Consider the following 27,215-nt stretch of genomic DNA (forward strand, 5'->3'; position numbering starts at 1 on the left):
TTATATAAAGTTTTTTTCTCTTTCATTCTGTTAATATAGTGTACTACATTCATCAGTTTCATGTTTAACCATCTGTGCATTCCAGAAATACATCCCACTTGTTCATGGTGTATAATCCTTTAACTTATGCTGCTGAATTTGCTTTGCTAGTATTTTGTTGAGGATTCTACATTAATGTTCATAATGGATATTGATTGTTCTGTAGTTTTCTCTTGTGCTGTCTGGTCTGGCTTTGGTATCAAATAATACTGGCCTCATGAATGAGTTAAGGAGTATTTTCTCATGTTCAATTTTTTTCTGAACATTTTGAGAAGAATAGGTGATAGTTCTTTAAATCTCTGGTTGAATTCATCAGAGGCTATCAGGCTTTCCTTTGCCGGGAGATTCTTTTTATGTCTGATTCACTCTTCTTACTTGTTATAAGACTACTTCAATTTTCTATTTCTCCATGGTCTAATCTTGGTAGGTTCTGTTTCTCAGAATTTGTCCATTTAATCTAGGTTATACAATCTGTCATTATATAATCACTTGTAATACTCTTTTGTAGTCCTTTTTATATCTGTAGACTTGATATTAGTGTTGACTTTTTATTTTTATTTAATAATTTGAGTCCTCTTTTTTTCCAGTCCATTTAGCCAAATGTTTGTCAATTCTGTTGATCTTTCAAAGAAAAAACTTTTGATATAATTTATTTTCTCTATTATTTTTTATTCTTTATTTCTGTTCTAATCTTTACTGTTTCCCTCCTTCTACTAACTTTGGATTTAGTTTGTTCTTTTTCTATTTCTTTAAGTTGTGAAGTTAGGTCATTGATTAGAAATCTTTCTTGCTTGGGACTGGCAGGTGGCATAGTGGTTAAGGCACCAAATTCCCACATGGCCAACCATGGTTCGGGTCTTGGACTTGGCAGCTCGTTTTCTCACTTTCCCTCTCTCTCTCTCTGTTGCTCTGTGGTCAAATTTAAAAAATTAATGATGACGATGATGAATAAAATTAAATAATTATTTAAAAACAAAAAAGATCTTTCTTGCTTTGGGGAACAGCAGATAGCACAATGGTTACATCACTGGACTCCCATGTTGGTGACCACAGTTTGAGTCCTAGAAGCTGGTGATTTAAAACTCACACTGGTTGGGACCAGCAGGTGGCGTGGTGGTTAAGGTGCTAGACACTCCCACATGGCTGACCACGGTTTGAGTCCCAGACCTGGCTATTTGCTTTCTCAGGCTTTCTCTCTCTCTGTCTCTCTCTGGTCAAATTAAAATAAATGAATGCATAAATAAAATAAGCAATTATATTAAAAAAAACCAAAAAACAAAAAACAAAAAAAAAAACCTCACACTGGTTGTATGTGCGTCCATGCTCAAAACCCCAGGAGGACAATGGAGGAGAAGGAATTGCAGCATGCCCCCCGCCCCCCCGGGAGTAATTTCTCACTTTCTGTCTCTCTGTCAAGCACACACACCCTATAGCAAAAATAGCTTTTTTAAAAAAAAAAAGAAAAGAAATCTTTCTTGCCTTTTATTTATTTATTTTTTGACTACGTGGGAGTCCAGCGACATAGCCATTACGCTAACTGCTGGTTCCCTCTTGCTTTTTAATGTAAACATTTATAGCTATAATTTTCCCTGTTTTTCATTTTTATTTCTCCACATATACAGGAGGAATTAGAAAGTCATTACACATGTCCAGGGAAGGTGGAAGTTCATGACAAATCTGGTGAGAACTTAAATTAGGGGCCAGCAGGTGATGTGGTGGTTAAGGGCACTGGATTACCACATGGTCGACCACGGTTCAAGTCCCAGACCTGGCGACTTGCTTTCTCATTTTCTCTCTCTCTTACTCTATCCCTCTCTGGTAAAATTAAAAGTAAATGAATAAATAAATAAACAAAGTTAAATAAAATAATTATTTTTTAAAAAAGAAGGACTTAAATTAATATATACCAACTGTCCACACTTTATGGTAGAAATAAAAAGATTAGAGGTATATAGAAGCATGGAAAAATAGTTATAGATTCTGGAGACAGTGTGGAAAGAGGGTGGGAGAAGGGAGAAAGGGTGAGGAAAGGAATCATGGAGAAAAGAAGAGAAGCAAGACATTTATGGGACACAGAAATAGATGATTATCTGTTGATTATAACGTATGTAGTATCTTCAACTGGACTGGTATAAAGTATATTCATGTTGCGTAAATTCACTTTAGAATCTGTATCAATGTATAGTGATAGAATGTTTAAAATAAATTAGAAGAAAAAAAGAAATTTACACTTCAGGCTTTGCACAGATACATAAGAAGGCAGGCAATAAAATAAAACAAAAACCAGCAACCCTGAAAATTCTGATTTTCAAAGTTACCATACTTTTGGATTCAAATGTTCAATTTTACATGAAAAAAATTATAAGGGGAAAAAAAAAAAACCCAGAAACTTTCTCCGAAAAAGAGACATCACCAAAGAATTTAAAACAATTCTTAATTATGTTCAAAGAACTAAAGGAAAATGTTCATAACATTTTTTAAAATTATAAACAAAATGGAAATATCAATAAGGGAATAGGAAACAGAAGAAATAAAGAAAAAATCTTGGAGCTAAAAAGTATAATAACTGAAATTAAAAATTCACTAGAGGAATTAAAAGGCAGATTTGAGGAGGCGGAAGGAAGAACTAGCCCTGTTCTTACAACTTAAAGATAGGAACATGGAAATTATTTGAGTATGAGAAACAAAATTAAAAAGATTGAAGAAAGTGAACAGAGCCTAAGGGATCTATGGGACACCATCAAGTAGACTAACATACGCATTACAGAAGTCTCATAAGAAGAGAGAATGAAAGATCAGAGAGACTATTTGAAGAAACAATGGCTGAAAACTTCCCAGATTTGATGAATAACATGAATATAAATATCCAAGAAGCTCAATGCTCTCCAAGTAGGATGAATTTAAAGAGACCCACACTGAGACATTATAATCAAACTATTAAAAGACAAAGAATTAAAAAAAAAACAACAGCAAAAGAAAGTAACATTATATACAAGGGATACTAAATAAGATTATTAGCAGGTTTATCATAAGAAACTTTGACAACCAGAAGGCATCAGTCTGAAATATTCAAAGTGCTAAAATAAAAATAAGCTGTCAGCCAAGAATTTAATATCCAGCAAATCTGTGCTTTAAAAGAAAAGGTAAAATTAAGGCATTTCTAAATAAATTAAAGCTGAGAGAGCTCATTACCAGTAGACCTGCCCTTCAAGAAATGCTAAAATGGGACCACCCAGTGGCATGGTGGTTAAAGCGCTGGATCCCACATGGCCAACTATACAGTTTGAAGCCTGGAACTTGCAGCTTGAAAAACACACCAGGCACATGTGTGTGCACACCCAAAATCCAGGAGGAGAATGGAGGAGAAAGGACATGGCCTTCTTCCCTAGAGGGTGATTTCTTACTTTGCCTTTCTCTGTCTTTCTCTGATGAGTGCACATGCCCGATGACAAAAATCTAAACAAACAAACAAAAGCTAAAAGGAGTCCTACAGAATGAAATGAATGTCAGTAACTCTAAGCTATATGAAGATAATATAAAAGTCTCAGTAAAGGTAAGTTCATGGGCAATTATGAAAGTTAATATTATTCTAACAATGATGTGTTACTCCACTTTTTGTTTTCTCCATGATTGTAGAGATTACTACTTTTCATTTCCAGAGGCTACATGTGCTCTCCAGAGAAGGGGAGGGGAGGAAGCACCCCCCCCCCATGAGGCATGGTCACATCTCAATACTTTCTCCTCCATTTCTGTACACACACATACACAGCATGTTTTTTCAATCCATCAGGGCTGGGATTCAAACCATGCTTTGCCATGTGGGATCTGACTCCCTTGACGATTAGGCTACATGGCTGACCTGAGACTAATATTGTTTTAAAGAACCACTACTTGTCTAAAAGCTAATATTATTATAACTTTGGTTTGTAATTCCACAGTTTATATTATATATACTTTAAGAGATTAATTCAGTAAAATATTAGTTTATTATTTTGTGTACACATTATATAAAAGTGTAATTTCATGGTATCAATAACTGAAAGGGGAGTTCCAGCAGCTCCGGGAACGGGAGGACCGGTAGGATTTATTCGCTCAACTCTGCAAAGGTTCTAGGTGCGCTGTGGCCTCATCAGGCACCCAGCACGCACCCTGTCCACAGCCAAGATGCCCATGAGAAAGGTCAGCTCAGCCAAGGGGGCGGCCAAGGAAGAGCCCAAGAGGAGATTGGTGAGGTTGACTGGCTAAACCTCCTGCAAAAGTGGAGACAAAGCCAAAAAAGGCGGCAGGGAAGAATAAATCTTCAGACAAAAGAGTGCAAACAAAAGGGAAAAGGGGAGCAAAGGGGAAACAGGCTGAAGTGGCCAACTGAGACACTAAAGAAGATTTACCTGCAGAAAATGGAGAAACTAAAAATGAGGAGAGTCCTCCCTCTGATGAAGAAGGCGAGAAAGAAGTCAAGTCTGAGTAATGCCATATCCCACGTCTTATCAATGGTCCCTGTCTCCCTTCTTGTACAATCCAGAGGAATATTTTTATCAACTATTTTGTAAATGTAAGATTTTTAGTAGCTCTAGAAACATTTTTAAGAAGGAGAGAATCCCACTTCATCCCATTTTTTAAGTGTAAATGCTTTTTTTAAGAGGTGAAATCATTTACTGATTGTTTCTTTTTCAGTACAACAGAGAATAGTGGGATATTGACTTATAGGAGGCTTTGACTCTCTTACGTGTCAGCTTAACATTCCATAGGTGGGGGCGGGTGGGTAGTTTTTATATCCTAAATACAAAGCATACTAAATGGTGGTTTGGAGTCACAGTCATGCATTTGATGTGTCTTGAATATTTTAAATTACTTCTATTATGTTTTTTAGTAATATTGTTTCCTAAAGAAAATCACTCTTTGATTGTTGCTCTCCCTGTCAGAATTGTGTGCACTCTGTAACATCTTTGGTCGTGGTAGTCCAGTTTTCCTAATAATTGTGTTAATGTGCTGTGAAAGATTGGAAATTTGAAGTATGTAGTCTGTATGATACTAAATTGTGATTTGGTGGGACTTATGTAACAGCTTTCAACATCCGAAGACAGTGGTTCTTGATATCCTCTTAAGGAAAATTTGCCTACAAATTTGAAGCTGGAATGTCACTGGAATAACTTAAAAAGAATCACTATTCTTGGCTTTTTAGATTTTTGATACTTATGTTAAGAATTGGGTACAAATTGAAATGTCTGTACTGATCCTTGACACAACCAATAAATCTCAATTACAAAAGAAAAAAAATAACTGAAAGGGATAAAGATAGAGCTGCTAAAAGAACAGAGCTTTTATATATTACTAAAATTAAACTGATAAAAAGTTAATTTAGAGGGAAATAGTTTTACAATGTTAAATGTAATCCCCATGGTAACCAAAAAGAAAATAACTAAAGAATAATTACAAAAGAAAATGAGAAAGAGATTTAAAATTTTCACTATAAAAAAAAAATCAACTGAATACAAAAGACAGTAATGCAGAAAATGAGAGACAAAAAACTACTATAGGATATAATAAAAATGCAAAATAAAAGAAATGAGACCCTCTTTATGAATAATTACTTTAAATATAAATAGATTAAACTCACTAACTAAAAGATAGAGATTGGCAGAATTAACTTTCAAAAGCATAATCCAACTATGGTCAGCTACGTAGTTCAGCATTTAAGTTCTGTGCTCTGGGAACCAGATCCCATGTGGTCAACTAAGGTTCAAATCTTGATCATGGTGACTTGAAAGAACAGCCAGGCATATGTATATGCATTCCCAAAATCCTGATGGAATGGGCGAATAGAGGACAGAGAATTGTAGTGTGACCATACCCCCATTAAAGAGTGTTCTCTCTCTCTCCCTCTTCCTTTTTTTTAAAGAATTATTTAATTCCATTTGTTATTATTATTATTATTTTTTTTTAATTTGACCAGAGAGGCACAGAGAGAGAGAAAGGGAAAGGGAGAAAGCAAGCCGCCAGGTCTGGGACTCGAACTGCAGTAGGGCATATGGGAATCCCGCACCCCCAGCCACCATGCCACCTGCTGGCCCCTATCTCTACCTCTTTCTGACAAACATATATGCTCTCTAACAATTAAAAAAAAAAAAAAGAAAAAGGCAAAAACAGAAAGAGAAATGGGGGCCAGCATTTGGCAGCTTGAAAATCACACTAGGCATGTGTGGATGTGTTTCCAAAATCCCAAGAGAATGGAGGAGAAGGAATTGTGTCGTGGCCGTCTACCCTGAGGGGTGATTTCTCACCTCCCTTCTCTCCCTGTCTCCTTCTCTCCTACAAGTACACATGCCCCATGACAAAATATTTTTTTTTTAATATCTGGAGTGTGATAGTGGGAGAGGTATTGGCAGGATTTGCCACTGGGGCCTGGGACTGACCCGTGTGACTTCCCGTCCATGCCGAGCCCACTCAAGCTGCAGCCATGTCTGGGGATGAGATGATTTTTGACCTACTATGAACAAGAAGAAAAAGAAGAGGCCTTTTATATTAGATGAGGAAAGGGATGCCCAGACAGAAGAAACCCAGCCCTCAGAAACAAAGGAGGTATAACCAGACCTGACTGAGGACAAAGATGTGGAGGCCGATGAAGAGGACAGTAGAAAAGAAGATGCTTCTGATGATCTAGATGACTTGAATTTCTTTAATCAAAAGAAAAAGTAGGGAAAAAAAAGATATTTGATATTGATGAAGCTGAAGAAGGTATAAAAGATCTTAAGATGGACAGTGTTATTCAAGAACCAGCGGAACCAGAGGATGACCTTGACATTATGCTTGGTAATAAAAAGAAGAAAAAGAAGAAAAAGAAGAGTGGTAAGTTTCCAGATAAGGATGAAATACTAGAGAAAGACGAAGCTTTAGAAGATGAAGACAGCAAAAAAGATGATACCATCTGATTCAGTAACCAGACAGGTCCTGCTTGGTCTGGCCCAGAAAGAGACTACACAATATGAAGAGCTGCTGAATTGAGTGTTTAACATCATGAGGGAAAAGAATCCAGATGCGGTTGCTAGAGGGAAAAGGATGTTTGTCATGAAACCTCCACCAGTTGTCTGAGTAGGAACTAAGAAAACCTCTTTTGTCAACTTTACAGTTATCTGTGAACCCAAACATCTCCCTGCGTTTTTATTGGCTGAATTGGGTACAAATAGACTTATAGATGGTAATAACCAATTAGTAATCAAAAGAAGATTCCAAAAGAAACCGATGCAAACTGTCTTGAGAAGATATATCAAGTCGAGCATGCCGATCACTGGACACAACCCTGCAGAAGGATACCCGACTCTTTCCTGCAACGCGAAATTTGTCATTCTCAATGCTGTTGCCAGTATCAAAACCGGCTTCCAGGCTGTCACAGGCAAGCAAGCGCAGCTCCGTGCCAAAGCTTACTAATTTGCTAACCACCACTGATTTAAGGTGTCTTGTGGAGATTTGGCAGGACAGGTTTACCATCAGAATAGATACACTATTGTGTTAAAAACAAGATAGAAAAGCTGCCGAGTTCTTTGGCGAGTGGTTGGCTGGTCGAAATCTTTGCAAACTGTTGACATACTCATTGCATACTTTAACAACTGTCAGAGAAACAATAGTATGGGGTGAGGAGGTGCTTTTTTAAAACCATTCATAGACTTCCATAAAATGCAAGATAAAGTTATAACAGTGAAAAAAATCTGAAAAGGAAAACCCATAATCTAACTGTATGTTCTCTACAAGAGACTCACTGTAGATCCAAAGACGTAAATAGGTTTGACATAAAAGAATAGAAAGGGATATTTTATTTTTATGTAAATAGTAACCAAAAGAGAGCAAGGGTATCTATACTTACGTATCAGACAGAATGTAGTTTAAATCAAAAAGGGTTACAAGAGACAAAGAAAGATATTATACATTAATAAAAGGTTCAATACACCAAAAAGATGAACAATTGTAAATATTTATGCACCTGGGATCAGAAGATGGCAGAACTCCCACATAGTCCAGAAGTTGACCGCAGTCCAGTCCAGCATTGACTGCAGTTTGAGTCCTAAACCTAGCAGCTTAGCAAACCCAAAATCCCAAGAGGAAATGGAGAAGGGATTGTGGCGTGGCCATCTCCTCTCAGGGGTATTTCTTGCTTTCTGTCTTTCTGTCTCTCCAGCAAGCACACGTGCCCTACAGCAAAAATCTCTCTCAAAAAAAAAAAGTTATGCACATAATAAGAATATCACAATATCTTGCAAGTGTAAAATCCTGATTACACATTGGGAAGACTGTTGTCCAGTTGTTAGTCTGTTTCACTCTGCACATGTTGCTTTTATAATGTCCATAATGTGTGTGAGCCCAGCATGAAGAGTGCAGACTTGAACTCATGCTGCCCAGGTGTGGACCCCAGCAGAGCTGAGCACCTTGGATAAGTAAGTTACACTGGGCATCTTCATCCATAGAAGAGTGATGGTAATAATACAAATACCAAGGGTTGTTTGTAAACATTAAATGATGGGTTGTAGATACTGGGTCGTCAGAAAAGTCATTACGTATTTTTGCATAGAAAAATAGTATCTGGCATATAGTAATCATAGAAGACTATTTTTTTTTTTTGGAGAGGTTTTTTCGCTAGAGGGCGCGTGCGCTCGCCAGACAGAGAGAGACATAGAGACAGAAAGCGAGAAATCACCCCCCAGGGGGGATGGTCACGCCACAATCCCTTCTCCTCCAGTCTCCTCTTGGGATTTTGGGCACATATGCACACGGTGTGTTTTAAGCTGCTGGTTCTGGGACTCAAACCATGCTGGACTATGTGGGAGTCCAGCGACATAGCCATTACGCTAACTGCTGGCTCCCTAGAAGACTTTTCATAATCATTTTACCCCTTCAATTTTCTTCAAAGACTTTCTGGTTCATGTTTTGCACCCAGTTGTTTGCTTTTCCTGGAATTCATTTAGGTGCACCATGTGAGGACCAACAGATGGCATAATGGTTATGTCGCTGGACTCCCACATAGTCCAGCATGGTTTGAGTCCCAGAACCAGCAGCTTTAAACACACCGTGTGCATGTGTGCCCAAAATCCCAAGAGGAGACTGGAGGGAGGGACTGCGGCGTGACCATACTCCCTGGGGGGTGATTTCTTGCTCTGTCTCTGTCTCTGATGAGCGCACATGTCCTAGAGCAAAAATCTCTCTTAAAAAAAAAAATGGGTGCACAAAGGATGGTAGGATTATCTTTATTTCTAGTCTTTATTTGTAAGCCCTGTCTCAGTCCTCTCCCATCACTCTGAAACAGTGACCGTACATTTCTTGTATGTTGTTATGCCCATTGTTGTGTGATCTGTCAGCCTCTTTCAGCATCAAGAAACAAAATTACTTATTGTAAATTTATTGTATCATTTGTTCTTGATAGTGCAAATATTCCCATCATTATTCAATTTTTAATGTTTCTTAAATATTCTTTTTTTTTTTTTTTGGAGAAGTTTTCGCTATAAGGCACGTGCGCTCACCAGACAGACAGAGAGAGACATAGAGACAGAAAGCGAGAAATCACCCCCCAGGGGGGATGGTCACGCCGCAATCCCTTCTCCTCTATTCTCCTCTCGGGATCTTGGGCATGCACGCACACGCGCCCGGCGTGAGTTTTAAGCCACCAGGTCCGGGACGCCAACCGCGGTCGACTACATGGGAGTCCAATGACATAGCCATTACACTAACTGTTGGTTCCCTCTTAAATATTCTTACTTATTCTTGCAAGTGAAATTAAGATTTGTTTTGCCAACTCCTACCAGAAAAATAAAATTTCTTGGAGATTTTAATTAAAATTGTGTTTATTGTAGATTGTTAGGAATAGCTGATATTCTTAAATATCAGTTTAAGATTTTGGATGATTTTTCATCCAAAATCAAAATTTACCTCTTCAATATGCTCCTCAAGAAACTTTTGAGTTTTGGGGACCAGCAAAAACCTCTCCAAAAAAAACTTTTGAGTTTTTTTCTTAAGTCCTACACATTTCTATTAAGTTTAATCCTTAAATTTATGTTGTTTTTCTTGCTAGTGTAAATATTAGCTTTTTTGACATTTTCCAATTTTTTTGAGGTGTTTTTGCTATAGGGCATGTGTGCTCACCAGAAAGACAGAGTGAGACAGAGACAGAAAGCGAGGAATCACCCCCCAGGGAGGATGGCCACACCACAATCCCTTCTCTTCCATTCTCCTCTTGGGATCTTGAGCACATGTGTACACATGCCCAGCGTGAGTTTAAGCTACTGGATCCGACTTGAACTGCGATCAACTGCATGGGAGTCCAGTGACATAGCCATTACGCCAACTGTTGGTCTCCCTACCCCCCCACCCCCACCCCAATTGGTTGTTAATAGCACAAGAAAATCAGTAGCTTTTTCTATAGATATTTCTTATAACTAGGTCACTAAATTCTTTATTAAGGACAGTTTTATATCCTTTTTTAACATTTATACTTTGTTTCTTTTTTTCATATTTTAAAATAATTTTTTATTTATTAATTTTAATTCTTATTTACACGTTTAATCACTACAGATTTATTTAGATTATAAAGAGACTTTACCCAGCATGACACACACCTCAGTCCAGCCCAGTTGAGAACATATGCACATATGCATGACCTCACCAACAAATAATAAACCATATCCGTGTCCCACAAATGCCTTACCTCTCCATTTTTTCCCCAAATTTCCTTTCCTACACTCTTTATACTTTGTTTCTTTTTCATTTCGTATTACATTGGTTTATAACACAGCACTGATTAGTACGGTGAGATCAGTACTCTTTGCTCTTTTTCTTTTCTTTCTTTCTTTTTTTTTTATATATATTCTAACAGGCATTCTTCTAATGCAAGAATTTTTAATCCAGGGATCCAGGGGACTCCCTGAATGGACTCCCTGAATTCATGGATGTGATTTCTTTACATGGTCTCTATGTATTTGTGTTAGGTGAAGTTGTCCAGATTATTAAAGAGTTATATGACACAAAGATAAGAAATACTATTTTAGTTTTCTGTGTAAAATATGGTGTTAGCTACTGATTTGTAATTTATGTTCTTTGTAATGTTGGTTTTCTCAATTTTTTTGTGAGATTTTTCCCTTGTCTGTTTTTTGTTTAGGTTTTATATTCTGATTTTCATTTTGTTAGAAATGGATGTTTGGGGGACTCTATTAAAGTAATAGGATGATTTTCTCTTTTATGTTAATGTGACGCACATCAATAGACCTCATCGTGTTTGTTGTATCACTGTTATTAACTAATTTTATCTTAGTTCTGGTATAGTGGTTGTTAATATGCTAGTGAGTTTTATTTTCTAGTATTAGTTAAAATTTGGGGGCTGATAGGTGGTGTGGTGGTTAAGGCACATGGGTGACCACAGTTTAAGTCCTGGACCAGGCAACTTGCTTTCTCACTTTCTCTCTTTCTCTCTCTCTCTCTCTCTCTCTCTCTCTCTCTCTCGCTTGGTCCCTCTCTGGTCAAATTAAAAAATAAAGTTAAAATAAAATAATTATTTTAAAAAATTTATAACTATATTCAAAATGGAGTTTTTTCCATAGCATCACTTTTGGGAATTTCTTTTATCAAGTTTTGGTCTCAAATTATACTGTGTTTAAAAATGTGGGGTTTTTTGGGACCAGCAGTTAGTGTAATGGCTATGTCACTGGACTCCCACGTAGTCGACCGCGGTTCGTGTCCCGGACCTGGTGGCTTAAATTCATGCCAGGCACGTGTGCATGCGTGCCCAAGATCCCAAGAGGAGAATGGAGAAGAAGGGATTGCAGCATGGCCATCCCCTCTGGGGGGTGATTTCTCGTTTTCTGTCTGTCTCTCTCTGTCTGTCTGGTGAGCGCACGCGTCCTATAGCAAAAACCTCTTTCCCGCCATAAAAAAAAAACCCCAAAAAAAAAAAAAAAAAAAAAAAAAAAAAAAAAACTAACCCAAAGCTGCCTGGGCTAGAACCTTTGAGTAATGAATTAGATCTTTGCAGTGTTACCATTCCTTCCAGGCAGAGTCTAGCTAGGTACGCACTTCATCTCAACAAGCTTCCCAAGGCAAGGACCTTTCTTATTAGCATAAAGCTTTACAGGCTTGTGCTTGAAAACAAACAAACATTTTCCTCATTTATCAGATGTTATTTATTCATTCTTAAATTTATGTATTTGTGTTTTATCCTTTCAATTTTTTAAAGAATTATTTATTAAATTTTATGTATTATTATTGTTTATTTTTAATTTGCAGAGAGACGGTGGGGGGGATGGGGGGAAGGGGAGGATGAGAAAGCAAGCTGCCAGTTCCGAAACACAAACCAGGGTCAGCCAGGAGGGAGTCCAGGGTTTTAAGCACCATGCCACCTGCTGGCCCCTATCTTTTTTATTCTTGACTAGACTTGTAAAAAAATTTTTTTTGTTTTATTGGCCTTTTCCAAAGAAATAGCTCTTAGACATATTTATTATTATATTTTTAAATCAGTTCTCTTTTTTTTTGAAGAGGTTTTTGCCATAGGGTGCATGCACTCGCCAGATAGGCATAGAGAGACAGAGAGACAGAAAGCGAGAAATCACCCCCCAGGGGTGATGGCCACGCCGCAATCCCTTCTCCTCCATTCTCCTCCTGGGATCCTGGGCATGTGATGTTAAATAATTTCACAGAGCATAGTTTTGGCCCTTTCGTCTTTGTTTTTATGTGTATCATTTTCATCGTCACCAGTCCTGTAAAGTTTTTGTTGTTTTTTTTTTTTTTTTTTAATTTGCCAGAGGACGTAAGAGAGAGAGAGGTGGGGGAGAAGGTGAGAAAGTATCCTGTCGGGAATGGTCACACTACAATTCCTTCTCCTCCATTCCTTCCTCTGGGGGTTTCAGGCACCCATACATGCATGCCCAGCATGTTTCTCAAACTACCGGGTCCAAGATTCAAACCACAATGTCAACCATCTGAGATCCAGCCACCATAACCACCATGCCACTGACTGACCCAACCTATGTAGTTTTTACAAGAGATGGTTGGTTTGTACATTTCTGTGTGCTTTGATTATTCCTGTGTCTCATTAGTGACTTCTTTTATATTATGGCTGAGAGAATTTAATCTAGACAATTTTCAATTTTAAAAAGTTAATTAAAACTCTTTTTCACTTACTCTAGAATTAAATTTTGTGAAATTTTAAAAAGAATGTGTATGCCTACCTGCAGGTTTCATATATAGAGGTGTGTGTGTGTGTGTATGTGTGTGTGTGTGTGTGTGTGTGTGTATTATACACATTAATCAAATCCTTTATGTTTAATAAATATATATTCCCTTCTCTTACTGCCAAAGTGTCACAAACCATGATATTTAGATCCTCATTTTTATTTTTTTATGTTCATGTGATATGGCAGTAATTTTAAAAGTGAGTCAAAGTTTTTTTTTAAGTGACTGCAGTTTGTACATTTTCTTTGATTTTTCACATGTTGCTTTATATCATTTGTGTTATGAAATTTGGTACGTGAAGATGTGGAACTAGGGGCCAGCAAGGGACCTAGTGGTTAAGGTGCTGAACTCCCACATGGTCAGCTGCAGTTCAAGTCCCAGACCCATTGGCTTGAAACTATGCTGGGTGCATGTGCACACATGCCCAAAATCTCACCAGGAGAAAGGAGAAGGGACTGTGTCTGTCCCCTCTGGGAATGATTTCTCACTTTCCCTCTTTCTGTCTATCTCTCTCGCTCTGGAGCACACAGATGCACCTTATGACACACCCACAAAAAAGATTTATAACTAGAACACAGCCTTGATCTTTCTTTGCCCTTATCTCTGGACCCTTTGCCCTAAATTCCGCATGCTCTCATACAGTACTGCACCTCTCTTTCCATTCGTATCTACCCCTAGCTACCTCACTTTCTTGTACCCTATGAGACATTGTACTTACAGTGTAACTCACGAGTCTCACTGAGATGGGTTTCATATTTTGTCCCAATGTTTTGTCTTTACAGGAGAATTTAAGCCATTATCACTTATTGTCAAAATCAATCTATTAATATTTCTGGCATTTTACTTTATGCTTTCTGACTTCTTGTTGCTGCATTTCTATTTCTCAAGTTTGCTTTTTTATTAAGTTTTATTCACTCCTCTGTTGTCTGCAGAAATCCCTTGCAGTTATTTTAGGAATGGCACGTAAATAGCATAAACCCCTTTATGCCTGAGACTGTTATTCTTGAACATGAAAGAGAAATTGGCTGGGCGGACCTCCTGGGTCATTTTATTTTCCTTTTAAAATTCTATCATTGTCTCTTTGTCTTCTGTGTACAATATTGTGAAGGAGAAATCTATAACAAGTTGTCTGAAAATTTTGTGACTTAAAACAATAAGCAGTTCCTCTCTCACAATTTCTGGGGGTCAGGAATTCAGGAACCACTCAGCTAGATGATTTGTCTCAGGGTCTCACATGAGGTGTTGTCAAGCGACTAGTGAGAAGTATAGTCATTTCGGTCATTGGAGAGCTTGACTGGGGCTGAAGGATCTTGCTTTCATGGCTGTTGGCCGAAGGCCTCAGTTCCTCCCCACATAGGCTTCTCCAAAGGCTGCTTGAGTGTCTTCATGACATGGCAGCCCAAAAGAGAGCCTGGCAAGGGCCACAGTGTCTCCTGGTGTCCTTACCTGGACAGTCCCCACCCAGGTTCCAGTGGTGGGGCATATCGCCCATCAACTCCTTGAACTCAGTATTTTGAACCAGGTCCGTGTGCTCGGTTGCTGTCAGCCCTGCTCTGGGGAGCATATAGTCCACAAATAATCCAGGCCAGTGGGCACAGTGAGGCCAGCTCTGGGCTCATCATGACAGCCCCCTCAAGCCACTAGCCAGAGCTCAGACCAAGCAATGGGACACACGGAGGTTGCCCAGGGGAGATGTTTGCTCCAGGTACTTAGTCAGCTCTCCTGATAACATGCTACCCTGTCCAGACGACACTTGTAGAACCCTTCCTCTGTCCTTATCAGTGTCCCACTTAAATGGAGAGAAACCAAGCAGAAGGGAGAGTGACTTTCCCCGTCGCAGGACTTGACGTTGGGGTTTCCTGAGTGAAGCAGGAGACTTGCTCCTGCTCCTGCTTCGCCCTCCCTCCACCACTGCGCCCAGCCTCCAGAAGATAGGGAAGAGCCTTAAACATCCAAAGCCCACCCAGAACAGAGCCCCACCCAGGGTGGGAGAGAGGGCACAGCTCCCAGCCCAGGTGCTCAGGCGCCTGCCTCCCCCAGGGGAGGAACCAGGAGGGGTGGCCATGCAGTGTGGGAGCTCTGTCTGCAGCGGCGCTTTTCCCTGCTGCAGGACCTCAGGTCACAGTGCCGCCAAGATGCTGCAGGGCCCTTGCTACATGCTCCTGCTCTGGGGGCTCCTGGGAGCAGCCGGCGCCCAGCAGCAAGAGGTCATCTCGCCTGGCCTCTCCGAGAGAAACAGCAACTGCCCAGGTACCTGCAGGTGGGTTGGGAGCCAGGCAGGTGGCTGGATCTTGCCTCAGCCCTCCTGGCAGCCATGATGCCATGTTTCCACAGAGAAGACCGACTGCCCCATCTATGTGTACTTCGTGCTGGACACCTCGGAGAGTGTGACCATGCAGTCACCCATCGATATCCTGCTGTACCACATGCAGCAGTTTGTGCCTCAGTTCATTAGTCAGCTGCAGGACGAGTTCTACCTGGACCAGGTGCGGCTGAGCTGGCGCTACGGGGGCCTGCACTTCTCGGACCAGGTGGAGGTTTTCAGCCCACCAGGCAGCGACCGAGCCTCCTTCACCAAGAGTCTACAGGGCATCCGCTCTTTCCGCCGTGGCACCTTCACCGACTGTGCTCTGGCCAACATGACAAGTGAGATCCGGCAGCATGTGAGCAAGGATGTGGTCAATTTCGCAGTGGTCATCACTGACGGCCATGTCACCGGCAGCCCCTGTGGCGGCATCAAGATGCAGGCTGAGAGGGCCCGCGAGGAGGGCATCCGGCTCTTTGCTGTGGCCCCCAATGTTAACCTGAATGAGCAGGGCCTACGGGACATCGCCAGTACGCCACACGAGCTGTACCGCAGCAACTACGCCACCATGCAACCCAACTCCGAGATTGACCAGGACACCATCAACCGCATCATCAAGGTCATGGTGAGCTGCCAGGGGCCTGCAGAGAGGGGGCAGGGCATGGCATGGACAGTTCTCAGGCTGAGGCCTAGTTTACCCCTCTGAATGAAAAGACTGAAGAGCACCCTGCAAACCCACCCAGACTCGAGGTGTCTGCATGTCAGACTCAGGCTAACCAGAATTTCCTTCTCTTTTATGCAGAAACATGAAGCCTATGGAGAGGTGAGTGGACCTCTTCTGCCAGTCCTCCACGGTGCTGCCCTCTGGGCTTCTGAGGCCACTGACCCAGCAAAGATCACACTGGCTGCTGTTTCCTGGTGCCCCAGGGGCTGGAATATACGAGAGGAGAGCAGGGATCCATCTGCTCCTCATTGGGCCTTGGGCACTCGAGTTTGTGGACAAAAGGATCTGGGCCAAAACCAGGATGTTCAAATCCCCTGGGGATCCACATAGGGTCATCCACTGCACGTCCTGGAAGTGGAGAGGTTGAGAATCTAGGGTCAAGCCTTGAGCTGGTGGCATGCCCAGCTCAGCCACCTGCAGCTGCAGGCCCATGATCTCCCCCTTGTCCCTCTGTGTCCTCAGCTCCAGAGCCTGGGGAAGAGGAGCAGGCCTCTGAGGTCTCTACCCAGCCAGGCTTCCTATAAAACCATGCCCTTTCTTAGGAACACTACCCACACTCAGTGGTTTCATCCCTGTACACAGCCAAGCTGGCAAGCGCCCTTGCTCTTTAATCCTTTCCCCCCATCCATCACTGCTTAATCCAGCTATGGTTTTCCAAAGCTTGAGTAGAATGTTTACCTAAAAACCAGACTCTCCACACTGTCCCTGGTGGGCACATACCTGCTGCATCTGCTCCTTCATCGTAGCTCAAGTGGTCTCAACAGAGAATTCCTGGCTCCCTCTGAGAGTCATGGGCTACATGTGTCCTGGGCCCTCACCTGCACCAGGAAACTTGCCTGACAGCCTAATGCCATCTGTCCACTTTCTCATTTCAGTGTTATAAGGTGAGCTGCCTGGAGATCCCTGGGCCCCCCGGCCCCAAGGGCTACCGTGGACAGAAGGTAAGACACCCAGTCCTGTCTCTGAACCATGTATCTAGGGCCAGCAGTGCTCAGGTGGTCTCAATACTTTGACTTTTGGGAAACAAATTCAATTTGTGTCCTCTTTCTTTTGAATGAAATTTTGAGAAAAGTAGGATCTTTTCTGAAACTATTGAGATATTCCATAAAATCTTTTATAAACAGCATACTCAAGTAAATAAAATATGAAATGCCTTTCTGTTAATAATATAACTACCAGTTACAGTAGAGCACCCACTTCTATAGTTCATTACATGTAAATAAGTGAGTTTTAGGGAGTCTGGTTTGAATGGCCTTGTGTTTTCCTAACAACAGAGGTATGTAAAATAAAATCCTTCCAAAATTCACCTCAAGTATGTGAAACTTCAGTGATGCATGTTTGTCAGAAATTATAAAGAAAGGTAGAGGAGAGGAAAGAAACTTCTGAGAAGAGACAAGGAATTTAAAATAACATTACAGAGGAGTTATGGCTAGGTAGCTCCATGTTTTCTTTCTAAATTTGCATGAAAGCTGTCTAGCCCCAGAGGTGTCTACATGCACCTTATACAGAACTAGATGTCTCCCGGCCACCATCCAAACCCTCACTCCACTTCCTGCCTTTTCCCTGAGTCCTGACAGCAATGCAGACCTATTTACAGGTAGGAATGAATTTGCCATTCAGGGCAGCCTTGGCTACGCATGGCAGTTCAGTGACCCCATCCTTACAGGTAGGGGGCAGGCAGGTGTATGGAAATTGCCATAAGGTTACCTGCAGCTAGAGTCTGAGAGGCAGTGAGGGTGGCAGTGACCACAGTGGACAACAAGGTGCCAAGAAGACACCAGAACAGCTGTGATGCCCTGGAAGCCTCTGTCCCACCTCTGAGTTTTGCTTACTCTTCTTCTCGCCTCCCTCCTCTAACCTCTTAATTCTTTCCCTTTCCTCTACCCTTCTTTGTACTTAAATGGGAAGCATGTTGATACATAAATGCATTTATTTTAAAAATCCTATATTAGATAGCTAAATTTTTGAGGGCATGTAATCTTTATATGATTTTTCTGAAGCCATAAACTATCTAAAGGTACTTAGGGGAATTAATTTCACGGTGAATATGACTCAAGTGATGGTGGAGAATCTGGGCCTAGTGTTGGCTATGTTCAAAGCAATCCCCTGTGTTGGGCACTCCCACACAAAGGACTGCTCTGGCCTAGGTTTGTAGAGAGACCCCATGGGAAGCTGTCCACCAGGGCTTAAGGTACACAGGGAAGACCCCCCTTGGGGAGGCTGGAACCCTTGACTCAACTGGCACAACTGACTCAACTCAAAAATGTCTCCACCCTGGGGGAACCAATAGCCTTCACTGTGCCATCTCTCAGAAACACTCTAAACCCTACCTTGCCTCAGTTTGCCTCTTTCTCTGCTGTCTGCTTTTAGGGTGCCAAGGGCAACATGGGAGAACCAGGAGAGCCTGGGCAGAAGGGACGACAGGTAAGAACCCTTACATCCCCCAACCCCCTTGACCCTGCACCACCACCCAGGGCTGTGGTCACATCCACCCTATTTGTTCTTCCACAGGGAGATCCAGGCATTGAAGGCCCCATTGGATTCCCAGGACCCAAGGTAAGTTGCCCTTGAGTAGGTTCAGGCCCCTGGGCTCCTAGTGAGGCTAATGCCAGTGAGCCTGGTGTGGCCTCAGGGACCCAGTGCATTCTGGGGCAGGCTCCCCTGCCCTTCGCTGCCCTCGCCAAAAGCATTCCTGATGTCTCCAGCCCAGCCCTCCCTCCACCATCCACCTGTTACCAAGGCAGATAAGCACCTCCATAGCTTGAAGGTCACCCCAAAACCTGCTATCTAGCTTGACTCCTCATCCAGTCTCCTCCATATGCAATTTCCAGTCTCCAAATACAGCCCATTCCGTGCTCCCCTTTACCTGGTCAGTCTCAGCCTGTCTTTTCCTGTCTGTTTCTCATAAAGAGCCCCATCATATTCCACCATAATCCCTTGCTGACCCCCTCCTAATCCCATCATAACCCATCATAGATCCCATCATAGCCCCATCCTAGTCCTACCATCTAATGTGGTTTCTTTCCTCTGCTCTCAGGGTGTCCCCGGCCTCAAAGGAGAGAAGGTGAGGTTCTGACTGCACAATCCAGCACGGCCAGACCATCTCAGCAGCGTCCGTCAAAGCCTGTTGGTCACCCCTGGGGGCACAGAATTGGGCTTTTGTCAGTGGTAGTTTGGGCCTGGTTGCTTGGGCTAAGGCTTTAATTTTTGTTCCAGTGACAGCATTGTCTGAACTAACTGGCCTTGCTTTCCTTCTGCACAGGGTGAATTTGGGGCCGACGGACGGAAGGTAAGCTGGCGGAGCAGGCAGGTGCCCCACCTTTCTGCTGCTGTGAGGGGCAAGGATTGGGGTTGATGGGACTCCTCTCTCCTCTGTCTCCAGGGAGCCTCTGGCTTCGCCGGCAAGAATGGGACTGATGGACAGAAGGTAGAGTGAACCTGCAGCCAGTGCTGGGCCTGGTCTCATGGGAACATCCCAGCCAGCCCTGAAGAACCCCCAGGTCTGGCCTGACCTGGCAGTTCACATGTGCACACACAGCAGGGGACCCTCGATGCTCCTGGACCTGGCCATGTCCCAGGGATTTGCTGTGCCTTCACAGAGGCAGCCCCACAGCAGTCTTCACAGAATCGTGCTCATGCCCACGGGCTGTGACCCGGGCTACACCCACCCTTGTGCCTCCATCGCTGGCACACACAATCCCACCCTGAGCTTCTCTCACCCTTTTCCCCCTCCAGGGCAAGCTGGGGCGCATCGGACCCCCAGGCTGCAAGGGAGACCCTGGGAGCCGGGTAAGTATGACATCACACCCCACCCCACACTAAACCTCAGAGTCGCCAGATGGGCAGGAAAGTGATGCCACTTACACTTGCATTCCTCTTGGCCCAGCCCCTGCCCTGCCCTGCCCTGCCTTGTCCTGCCTAACCCCAGCACAGGAGCTTCTGGGCTACCTTCTGGGGCCAGGTGGGTCCCGAGGCCCTGAGACTCCAGCACTCTTGTACTGCTCCCTCTCTGGACTGAGGGCCACTTGGGGCCTAGCCCTGTGGGCTAGGGTCCTGCTGAGCAGGGCCCTCACAGCTTGGGTAGGATGGTATCTGGCTTGAAGGGAGAACTCAGCTCACGTGGGGGCAGCACCTCACCCTGTGCCCACACCACCTCTTCCCTTCTCTTCCAGGGTCCTGACGGCTACCCAGGGGATGCAGGGAACCCGGGTGAGCGTGGAGACCAAGGAGCTAAGGTGGGTGACCTTACAAGGTGAAGGGCCAGGCAGCCAGGCCACCACCTCCAGGTCTTCTTCCTGCCCCTGGCTCAGGTCTCTGGGAGATGTCGGTCAGGAGCAAAGGGCCATGGGTTGCCCAGGAAGACCTCAGGATACCCAGGTGGTGTCTGCCAGCTCATGACCAGCCTGCGATGCTCTGTAGTTGCCCAGATGGGCCCCAGCCACAAGCCTCCTTAACCTGGGTGGAGACCCACCCAGCCTCTTGTAGGTTCCCTGTGTATGTGGGAGCTCCACCCTCCTAGGACACTAGAGCTGTCACTTCATCCCTGGCTGCCCAGAATCTGAGAAATAGGAAGAGCAGCCCTTCCCCTGGAAGCCCTGTGCATGCACAGACCCCTCGGCCTCCCCACCTCCCCTCAGACCTCGAGCCACACAGGGCTTCTGCCACCGAGAAGGCTCAGAGTACCTCATGCATGGACTGGTGCTGAGGGTCCCTTGGCAGCCTCTGGATAGCCTTTGGCATCCTGAGTACCTGCTGGGGTCCTGCCTGCTGCCAAGGTGCCTGAAACTGACCTCCAAACCCTTCCAGGGGGATGCCGGCCGCCCAGGACGCAGAGGGCCCCCAGGAGAAAGCGGGGCCAAAGGGAGCAAGGTGGGTCCCCCTGTACCTCTGCAGCCCAGCCAGTGACGCCCACTGCCTATGGCAGGTTGGTGGTTCCCTGCTGGACCCCACAGACATGATGGGATGGAAAGGCCCAGCTGTGTGCCCTCAGACCTCCAGATCCCACTGGAAGGCAATAGGGCTGTACCCCACATGCAGCTGGGCTCACCACCCAGTGCCAGCCACCACCTGCTGAGTTGCCCCCTCCCTCGCCCCACAGGGATATCAAGGCAACAACGGATCCCCTGGGAGCCCAGGTGTAAAAGGAGCCAAGGGTGGACCTGGGCCCCGTGGACCTAAAGGCGAGCCGGTGAGTTCAACTGCCACCCCTACAGTCCCTGTGGGTCCCCCAGTGGCCCAACCCTGCTGCCTCAGTTCCCTGCTCCAGGCCTCAAGATTTCCAGTGTCTCCAGATGTGCCTCTGTGTCCCCCTCCCAGCACAGAGGGGGCCATACACTCGTGAGTCCCACGTGGCCTGCCTCAGGGTAGGTGGGGGCTTCTCAGGACTAATCATCTAGGGGACACAGCTAAGGACAAGGCCTGGCCTGGGCCTAAACCAGGGAGACTGCACTCATCCTCGGTCTAAGCCAGGTTCAACTCACCTAGGACTTACAGCCTGACAGTGCCTCCACCCCATCATTTCTAAATCTTCGGCTGGGACACAGCTGGCCCTGCACAAGCACAAAGGTCCAGGGCAGAGCCCAAGGTCCAGGCTGGGGCCCTGAGAGGAGCTTGTAGACAGAGTCCTGCCTGGGACCACAGGGGAGCCAGCACAGCCCCATCCCTCCGTAGCTCTGGCCCTAAAGGACCTTGGGAGAAGCACCCAACATGCCTGTTCTCTGCAGGGACGGAGAGGAGATCCTGGTACCAAGGGCAGCCCAGGCAGCAGTGGTCCCAAAGGAGAGAAGGTGGGTCATCTGCACGGAGAGCAGGCCTGGCTGTGCCACATCTGGCTGGGGGCTCACGGCACCCCCATCCACCCAGGAGAACAAAAGCAACCCTCGAGGGGGATTGCTCCCTCCAGGATCCCAGGTCCCAGATGAGGGGCCTGCAGATCACTGCCTGTCCACTGCATGCTGCCCACCCCCAACAGCCACTGTAGATAGCACACCCTGTGGCCACTGCAGCTCCTGAGATTGTCCCTTTGCGATGGGGGTGAAGGGGCTTCCTCCTCTGAGAGACAGGAGGGCCCTGCCGTGCTATGAATGGCCTCAGTGCAGGGTGAGGCCTGGTAGTCAGGAGCAGAGACATGAACTGGAGAGGTTGTAGGATGCCACTGGCTGCTACTCCAACACCCTCAGCACTAGGGTCTTCCTCACCGAGGAGCTAAGCAGCCCATTCCTGAACCCTACCCCACACAGCCCCTGGCCCTGCTGCCACTCAGTCCCCAACTGGGCCTCTCTTCTCACAGGGTGACCCTGGCCTCGAGGGGCCCCGTGGCCTGGCTGGAGAAGTGGGCAGCAAAGGAGCCAAGGTGAGTAGGGGCAGGTCTGCATTCAGAAGGTGCTCCCCTTCCCCACCCTGCCCACGTGGGCTCTGCTCCCCCCACAGACCCTGCGGACAGCCACGGGATCGGTAGCAGGGTCTCTTGAGTTGTTGACATTGGACGAGGTCCTCCAACCTCATCCTTTCCTTTCCAGGGAGACCGAGGCTTACCTGGACCTAGAGGCCCCCAGGGGGCTCCTGGAGAGCCTGGAAAGCAGGTCAGCAGCTGACTCTGGAGCCCTCTCTTCCCTTGAACCTCACAGCCCACTTCCCACCCTGGGGTAACACGTGGGCCCTCCTGTCCCCAGCAACCTTGGGCAGCATGACCAAAGCCCATTCCAGCCTGAGGGATGAGCCATATGGCTGGGGTCAGGGTGGTGACCTGGTGCCTGGATGAGGCACACAAAGAGGAGGCCCCCCAGTCCAAGGTCCCTATTAGGGCAGCTCAAAGAGCTAGAGGTAGCATGGCCTGATGGTCAGAGAAGGGCTGGGTGCGTCAGGTGACACCTGGGTTCAGCCAGTCCCTGTCTGTACCAACTTCACAATTTCTCTCCTGCCCTCAGGGATCTCGGGGAGACCCTGGTGATGCTGGGCCCCGTGGAGACTCGGGACAACCAGGTCCTAAGGTATATCCCCTTCCTGCCCAGCAGAATGGGCAGGGACCCAGGGTGGCACCCATGGGAGTACTGGCCTTGGGGGAGCCCTGCTCTTAGACAGTGAGGCAGGGCTGAGCCTCCTGTGCTCTGCTCCAGAAAGAGGCTCCTGTGGCAGGCCAGGCTCAGCCCCCTGGAGGACGTACAGGCAGGCCAGCCATGCAAGGGGCCTGTTGATGTGGCCCTCGTCTCCACATGTCAGTGGAAACTCCTGGGCCTCTTGGCACAGGACCCTCTAACCCAGAGGTGGACAGGGCAAGGCTGGCCCTGCTCACAGCCCAGCCCAGCAGTGTCCAGTCCGCTGCCACCTGGTGTGCTCCACAGTCCCACGTGGACAGAGCCTCCCGGACCCACCCTGTCTGCAGTTCATACCTGACACAACCTCTTCCTCTAGGGTGACCCTGGCAGGCCAGGATTCAGCTACCCAGGCCCCCGTGGAGCTCCTGTGAGTCGTCATGTGGGATGGGGTACCCAGAGCGGGAGGGGGTCTTGACGTGAAGTTCCAGTATTTCCTCCTAGGGGAAGGGAAGGATGGGGGAAGGGGAAGGGGTTAGTCACTATGGAGGCTAGTCCACCCAGGCACCCAGGCACCCAGGCACCCAGGGACACGGCAGGGCGGGGGGCCGGGGCGCGCCGCCGCGGGGGTGGGGGCTCCTGGAGAGCCTGGAAAGCAGGTCAGCAGCTGACTCTGGAGCCCTCTCTTCCCTTGAACCTCACAGCCCACTTCCCACCCTGGGGTAACACGTGGGCCCTCCTGTCCCCAGCAACCTTGGGCAGCATGACCAAAGCCCATTCCAGCCTGAGGGATGAGCCATATGGCTGGGGTCAGGGTGGTGACCTGGTGCCTGGATGAGGCACACAAAGAGGAGGCCCCCCAGTCCAAGGTCCCTATTAGGGCAGCTCAAAGAGCTAGAGGTAGCATGGCCTGATGGTCAGAGAAGGGCTGGGTGCGTCAGGTGACACCTGGGTTCAGCCAGTCCCTGTCTGTACCAACTTCACAATTTCTCTCCTGCCCTCAGGGATCTCGGGGAGACCCTGGTGATGCTGGGCCCCGTGGAGACTCGGGACAACCAGGTCCTAAGGTATATCCCCTTCCTGCCCAGCAGAATGGGCAGGGACCCAGGGTGGCACCCATGGGAGTACTGGCCTTGGGGGAGCCCTGCTCTTAGACAGTGAGGCAGGGCTGAGCCTCCTGTGCTCTGCTCCAGAAAGAGGCTCCTGTGGCAGGCCAGGCTCAGCCCCCTGGAGGACGTACAGGCAGGCCAGCCATGCAAGGGGCCTGTTGATGTGGCCCTCGTCTCCACATGTCAGTGGAAACTCCTGGGCCTCTTGGCACAGGACCCTCTAACCCAGAGGTGGACAGGGCAAGGCTGGCCCTGCTCACAGCCCAGCCCAGCAGTGTCCAGTCCGCTGCCACCTGGTGTGCTCCACAGTCCCACGTGGACAGAGCCTCCCGGACCCACCCTGTCTGCAGTTCATACCTGACACAACCTCTTCCTCTAGGGTGACCCTGGCAGGCCAGGATTCAGCTACCCAGGCCCCCGTGGAGCTCCTGTGAGTCGTCATGTGGGATGGGGTACCCAGAGCGGGAGGGGGTCTTGACGTGAAGTTCCAGTATTTCCTCCTAGGGGAAGGGAAGGATGGGGGAAGGGGAAGGGGTTAGTCACTATGGAGGCTAGTCCACCCAGGCACCCAGGCACCCAGGCACCCAGGGACACGGCAGGCCGGGGGGCAGGTGTGCCCCGCCTTGGGCTTTTGTGTGATCTGATCACCGTGGCACTGCTGCTGAGTCAGCTGATCTTTGTGCTCCACAGGGAGAGAAAGGCGAGCCTGGACCTCGGGGTCCTGAGGTACGTGGGGGTGCATTGTCGGGCTCCTTCCCCCTCAGAGTGTGAGGGGTCCTGCAAGGCCTGCAGTTGTGGCCAGGAATTCACCCACATGTCATGGGGCCTTCTTGGGTCCCTTTCTTGTCCAGGGCCAGCCCCATGGGTGCTTGCTGAGCCTTGAGGGCAGTAGCTGCCCACCGCCCAGTCCTTTCAAACCAAAGGTCGGCCACTCTGAAACCCACGCAGATGTTGCATGGACACCTTTCCTGATGAAAAGTACCCTGTGTCCCTGGTAGATCATGAAGGTCTTGGAGGGCCGGGTGGGAGTGTCGAGCTAAACATGTGTCCTGTGTCACAGGGAGGCCGAGGTGACTTTGGCATAAAAGGAGGGCCTGGGAGGAAAGGAGAGAAGGGAGAACCGGTGAGTGTCCTCGGTCCCCGGGTGGATAACTGAGCGAGGGCGGGACAAGGGCAGAGAGTAGTGCACAGCTCAATGCTGGCAGGGCAGCCAGTGGGCAGCAGACGGGCAGTGCGGTGGGTCCACAATCACGGGTGCAAGCAGCTGTGGTCGGGCGAGTGCTGTGCCCCACCTCCCACAGGTCTGCTGGGCCCTGTGCCCCTCAGTGCAGGTGGCTGCTCTCTACACTTGCACCGAGACGGGCAGGCAGGGACACGGCTGGGCCTCACTGCTGATACTCCCAAGGGGGAACATAGGTGTGGAGGGAGCACAGCCCCTGCTTTGTGGAGGGGCCTTCCCTGATGGCAGCTGAGCCCACCTACCCTCTTCCTTCTCAGGCAGATCCTGGTCCCCCTGGTGAGCCAGGCCTTCGGGGGCCCAGAGGAGTCCCAGGACCGGAGGTAAGCCAGCCATTGGTCCCCTTGCCCCTTAGACCACAGCCCCTAGTTTTGCCTCTCACTGTCACCTTCCTCCTCCAGGGTGAGCCTGGCCCTCCCGGAGACCCTGGCCTCACGGTAGGTGGCTTGTGGGGCAAGATCGATGTCTTATCCTTCCCCCTTCTAAAGGTGGGAGGTCGGGGGCAGAAGTACAGGAGCACAGTCAGAGGGCAAGGTCAGCAGGGGAGTCCGAGGGTGAGACTGGCAGGGACAACACCAGTGGGGTGCGGGAGAGCAGCAGGGGCAGCACCAGCCAGCCTCACTGTCTGCTCCTCCCCCATGGAGATGCCTGCCCAGTGTCCCCTGGGTTCTTCCTGAGAAGCTCCTCTGGGCAATGCCCTCATGGTCTCTCAGAATTTGCTCCCTGGGGCTGGACACGCCCTGATACACTGTGTTGCAGGAATGTGATGTCATGACCTACGTGAGAGAGACTTGCGGGTGCTGTGGTGAGTCTCTGCCCAAGGTGCAGGTGGGTGGGCCTGGATATTGAGGTGAGGCTTCCTGCCCTCCTTCCTCCCTTCTCCCCTCTGACCCTGGCCACCCCTGCAGACTGCGAGAAGCGCTGTGGTGCCCTGGACGTGGTTTTCGTCATTGACAGCTCTGAGAGCATAGGCTACACCAACTTCACCCTGGAGAAGAACTTCGTCATCAACGTGGTCAGCAGGCTGGGTGCCATCGCCAAGGACCCGAAGTCAGAGACAGGTCAGCACTGGGTATGGGAGGGTGCAGGCCAAGCAGGACAGTTCACTTGTCCCTTTGAGGCAGTATCTAAGCTCTGAATGGGCCCCTCTCACACACTCGGCCGTTGCAGGGACACGTGTGGGCGTGGTGCAGTACAGCCATGAGGGCACCTTCGAGGCCATTCAGCTGGACGATAAGCGCATCGACTCCCTGTCCAGCTTCAAGGAGGCCGTCAAGAACCTTGAGTGGATTGCAGGCGGCACCTGGACACCATCTGCCCTCAAGTTCGCCTACAACCAGCTCATCAAGGAGAGCCGACGCAAGAAGACCCGTGTGTTTGCAGTGGTCATCACCGACGGGCGCCATGACCCACGTGATGATGACCTCAACCTACGGGCACTGTGCGACCCCGATGTGACAGTGACAGCCATCGGCATTGGTGACATGTTCCACGAGAAGCATGAGAACGAGAACCTCAAGTCCATCGCCTGCGACAAGCAGCAGCAGGTGCGCAACATGACGCTCTT

The 27,215-nt window shown here is 47.2% G+C and overlaps 1 protein-coding gene and 1 pseudogene across 3 annotated transcripts in view; both read left to right on the forward strand.

Annotated features, from left to right (window-relative positions):
- The window catches only part of COL6A2 (collagen type VI alpha 2 chain), a 42,121-nt gene that overhangs the window by 6,908 nt on the left and 7,998 nt on the right, over positions 1-27,215 (forward strand). For all 3 annotated transcript variants that reach the window (XM_006163127.3, XM_006163126.3, XM_027766194.1), the window contains exons 2-26: positions 15,353-15,492; positions 15,577-16,172; positions 16,350-16,370; positions 17,147-17,212; positions 18,642-18,695; positions 18,783-18,827; positions 19,309-19,335; positions 19,534-19,560; positions 19,654-19,698; positions 20,007-20,060; positions 20,444-20,506; positions 21,078-21,140; positions 21,370-21,459; positions 21,995-22,057; positions 22,561-22,623; positions 22,790-22,852; positions 23,198-23,260; positions 23,682-23,732; positions 25,102-25,137; positions 25,472-25,534; positions 25,909-25,971; positions 26,050-26,085; positions 26,408-26,453; positions 26,557-26,709; positions 26,819-27,212. In XM_006163127.3, the coding sequence (XP_006163189.1) occupies positions 15,378-15,492; positions 15,577-16,172; positions 16,350-16,370; positions 17,147-17,212; positions 18,642-18,695; positions 18,783-18,827; positions 19,309-19,335; positions 19,534-19,560; positions 19,654-19,698; positions 20,007-20,060; positions 20,444-20,506; positions 21,078-21,140; positions 21,370-21,459; positions 21,995-22,057; positions 22,561-22,623; positions 22,790-22,852; positions 23,198-23,260; positions 23,682-23,732; positions 25,102-25,137; positions 25,472-25,534; positions 25,909-25,971; positions 26,050-26,085; positions 26,408-26,453; positions 26,557-26,709; positions 26,819-27,212 (2,360 nt within the window). In that variant the 5' untranslated portion in view covers positions 15,353-15,377. The remainder of the gene's footprint in view (positions 1-15,352; positions 15,493-15,576; positions 16,173-16,349; positions 16,371-17,146; positions 17,213-18,641; positions 18,696-18,782; positions 18,828-19,308; positions 19,336-19,533; positions 19,561-19,653; positions 19,699-20,006; positions 20,061-20,443; positions 20,507-21,077; positions 21,141-21,369; positions 21,460-21,994; positions 22,058-22,560; positions 22,624-22,789; positions 22,853-23,197; positions 23,261-23,681; positions 23,733-25,101; positions 25,138-25,471; positions 25,535-25,908; positions 25,972-26,049; positions 26,086-26,407; positions 26,454-26,556; positions 26,710-26,818; positions 27,213-27,215) is intronic.
- LOC102470806 (eukaryotic translation initiation factor 2 subunit 2 pseudogene) lies at positions 6,367-8,132 on the forward strand (annotated as a pseudogene).

This window comes from Tupaia chinensis, unplaced genomic scaffold (assembly GCF_000334495.1).
Source record: "Tupaia chinensis unplaced genomic scaffold, TupChi_1.0 Scaffold141399_1, whole genome shotgun sequence".
Classification (NCBI taxonomy): Eukaryota; Metazoa; Chordata; class Mammalia; order Scandentia; family Tupaiidae; genus Tupaia; species Tupaia belangeri.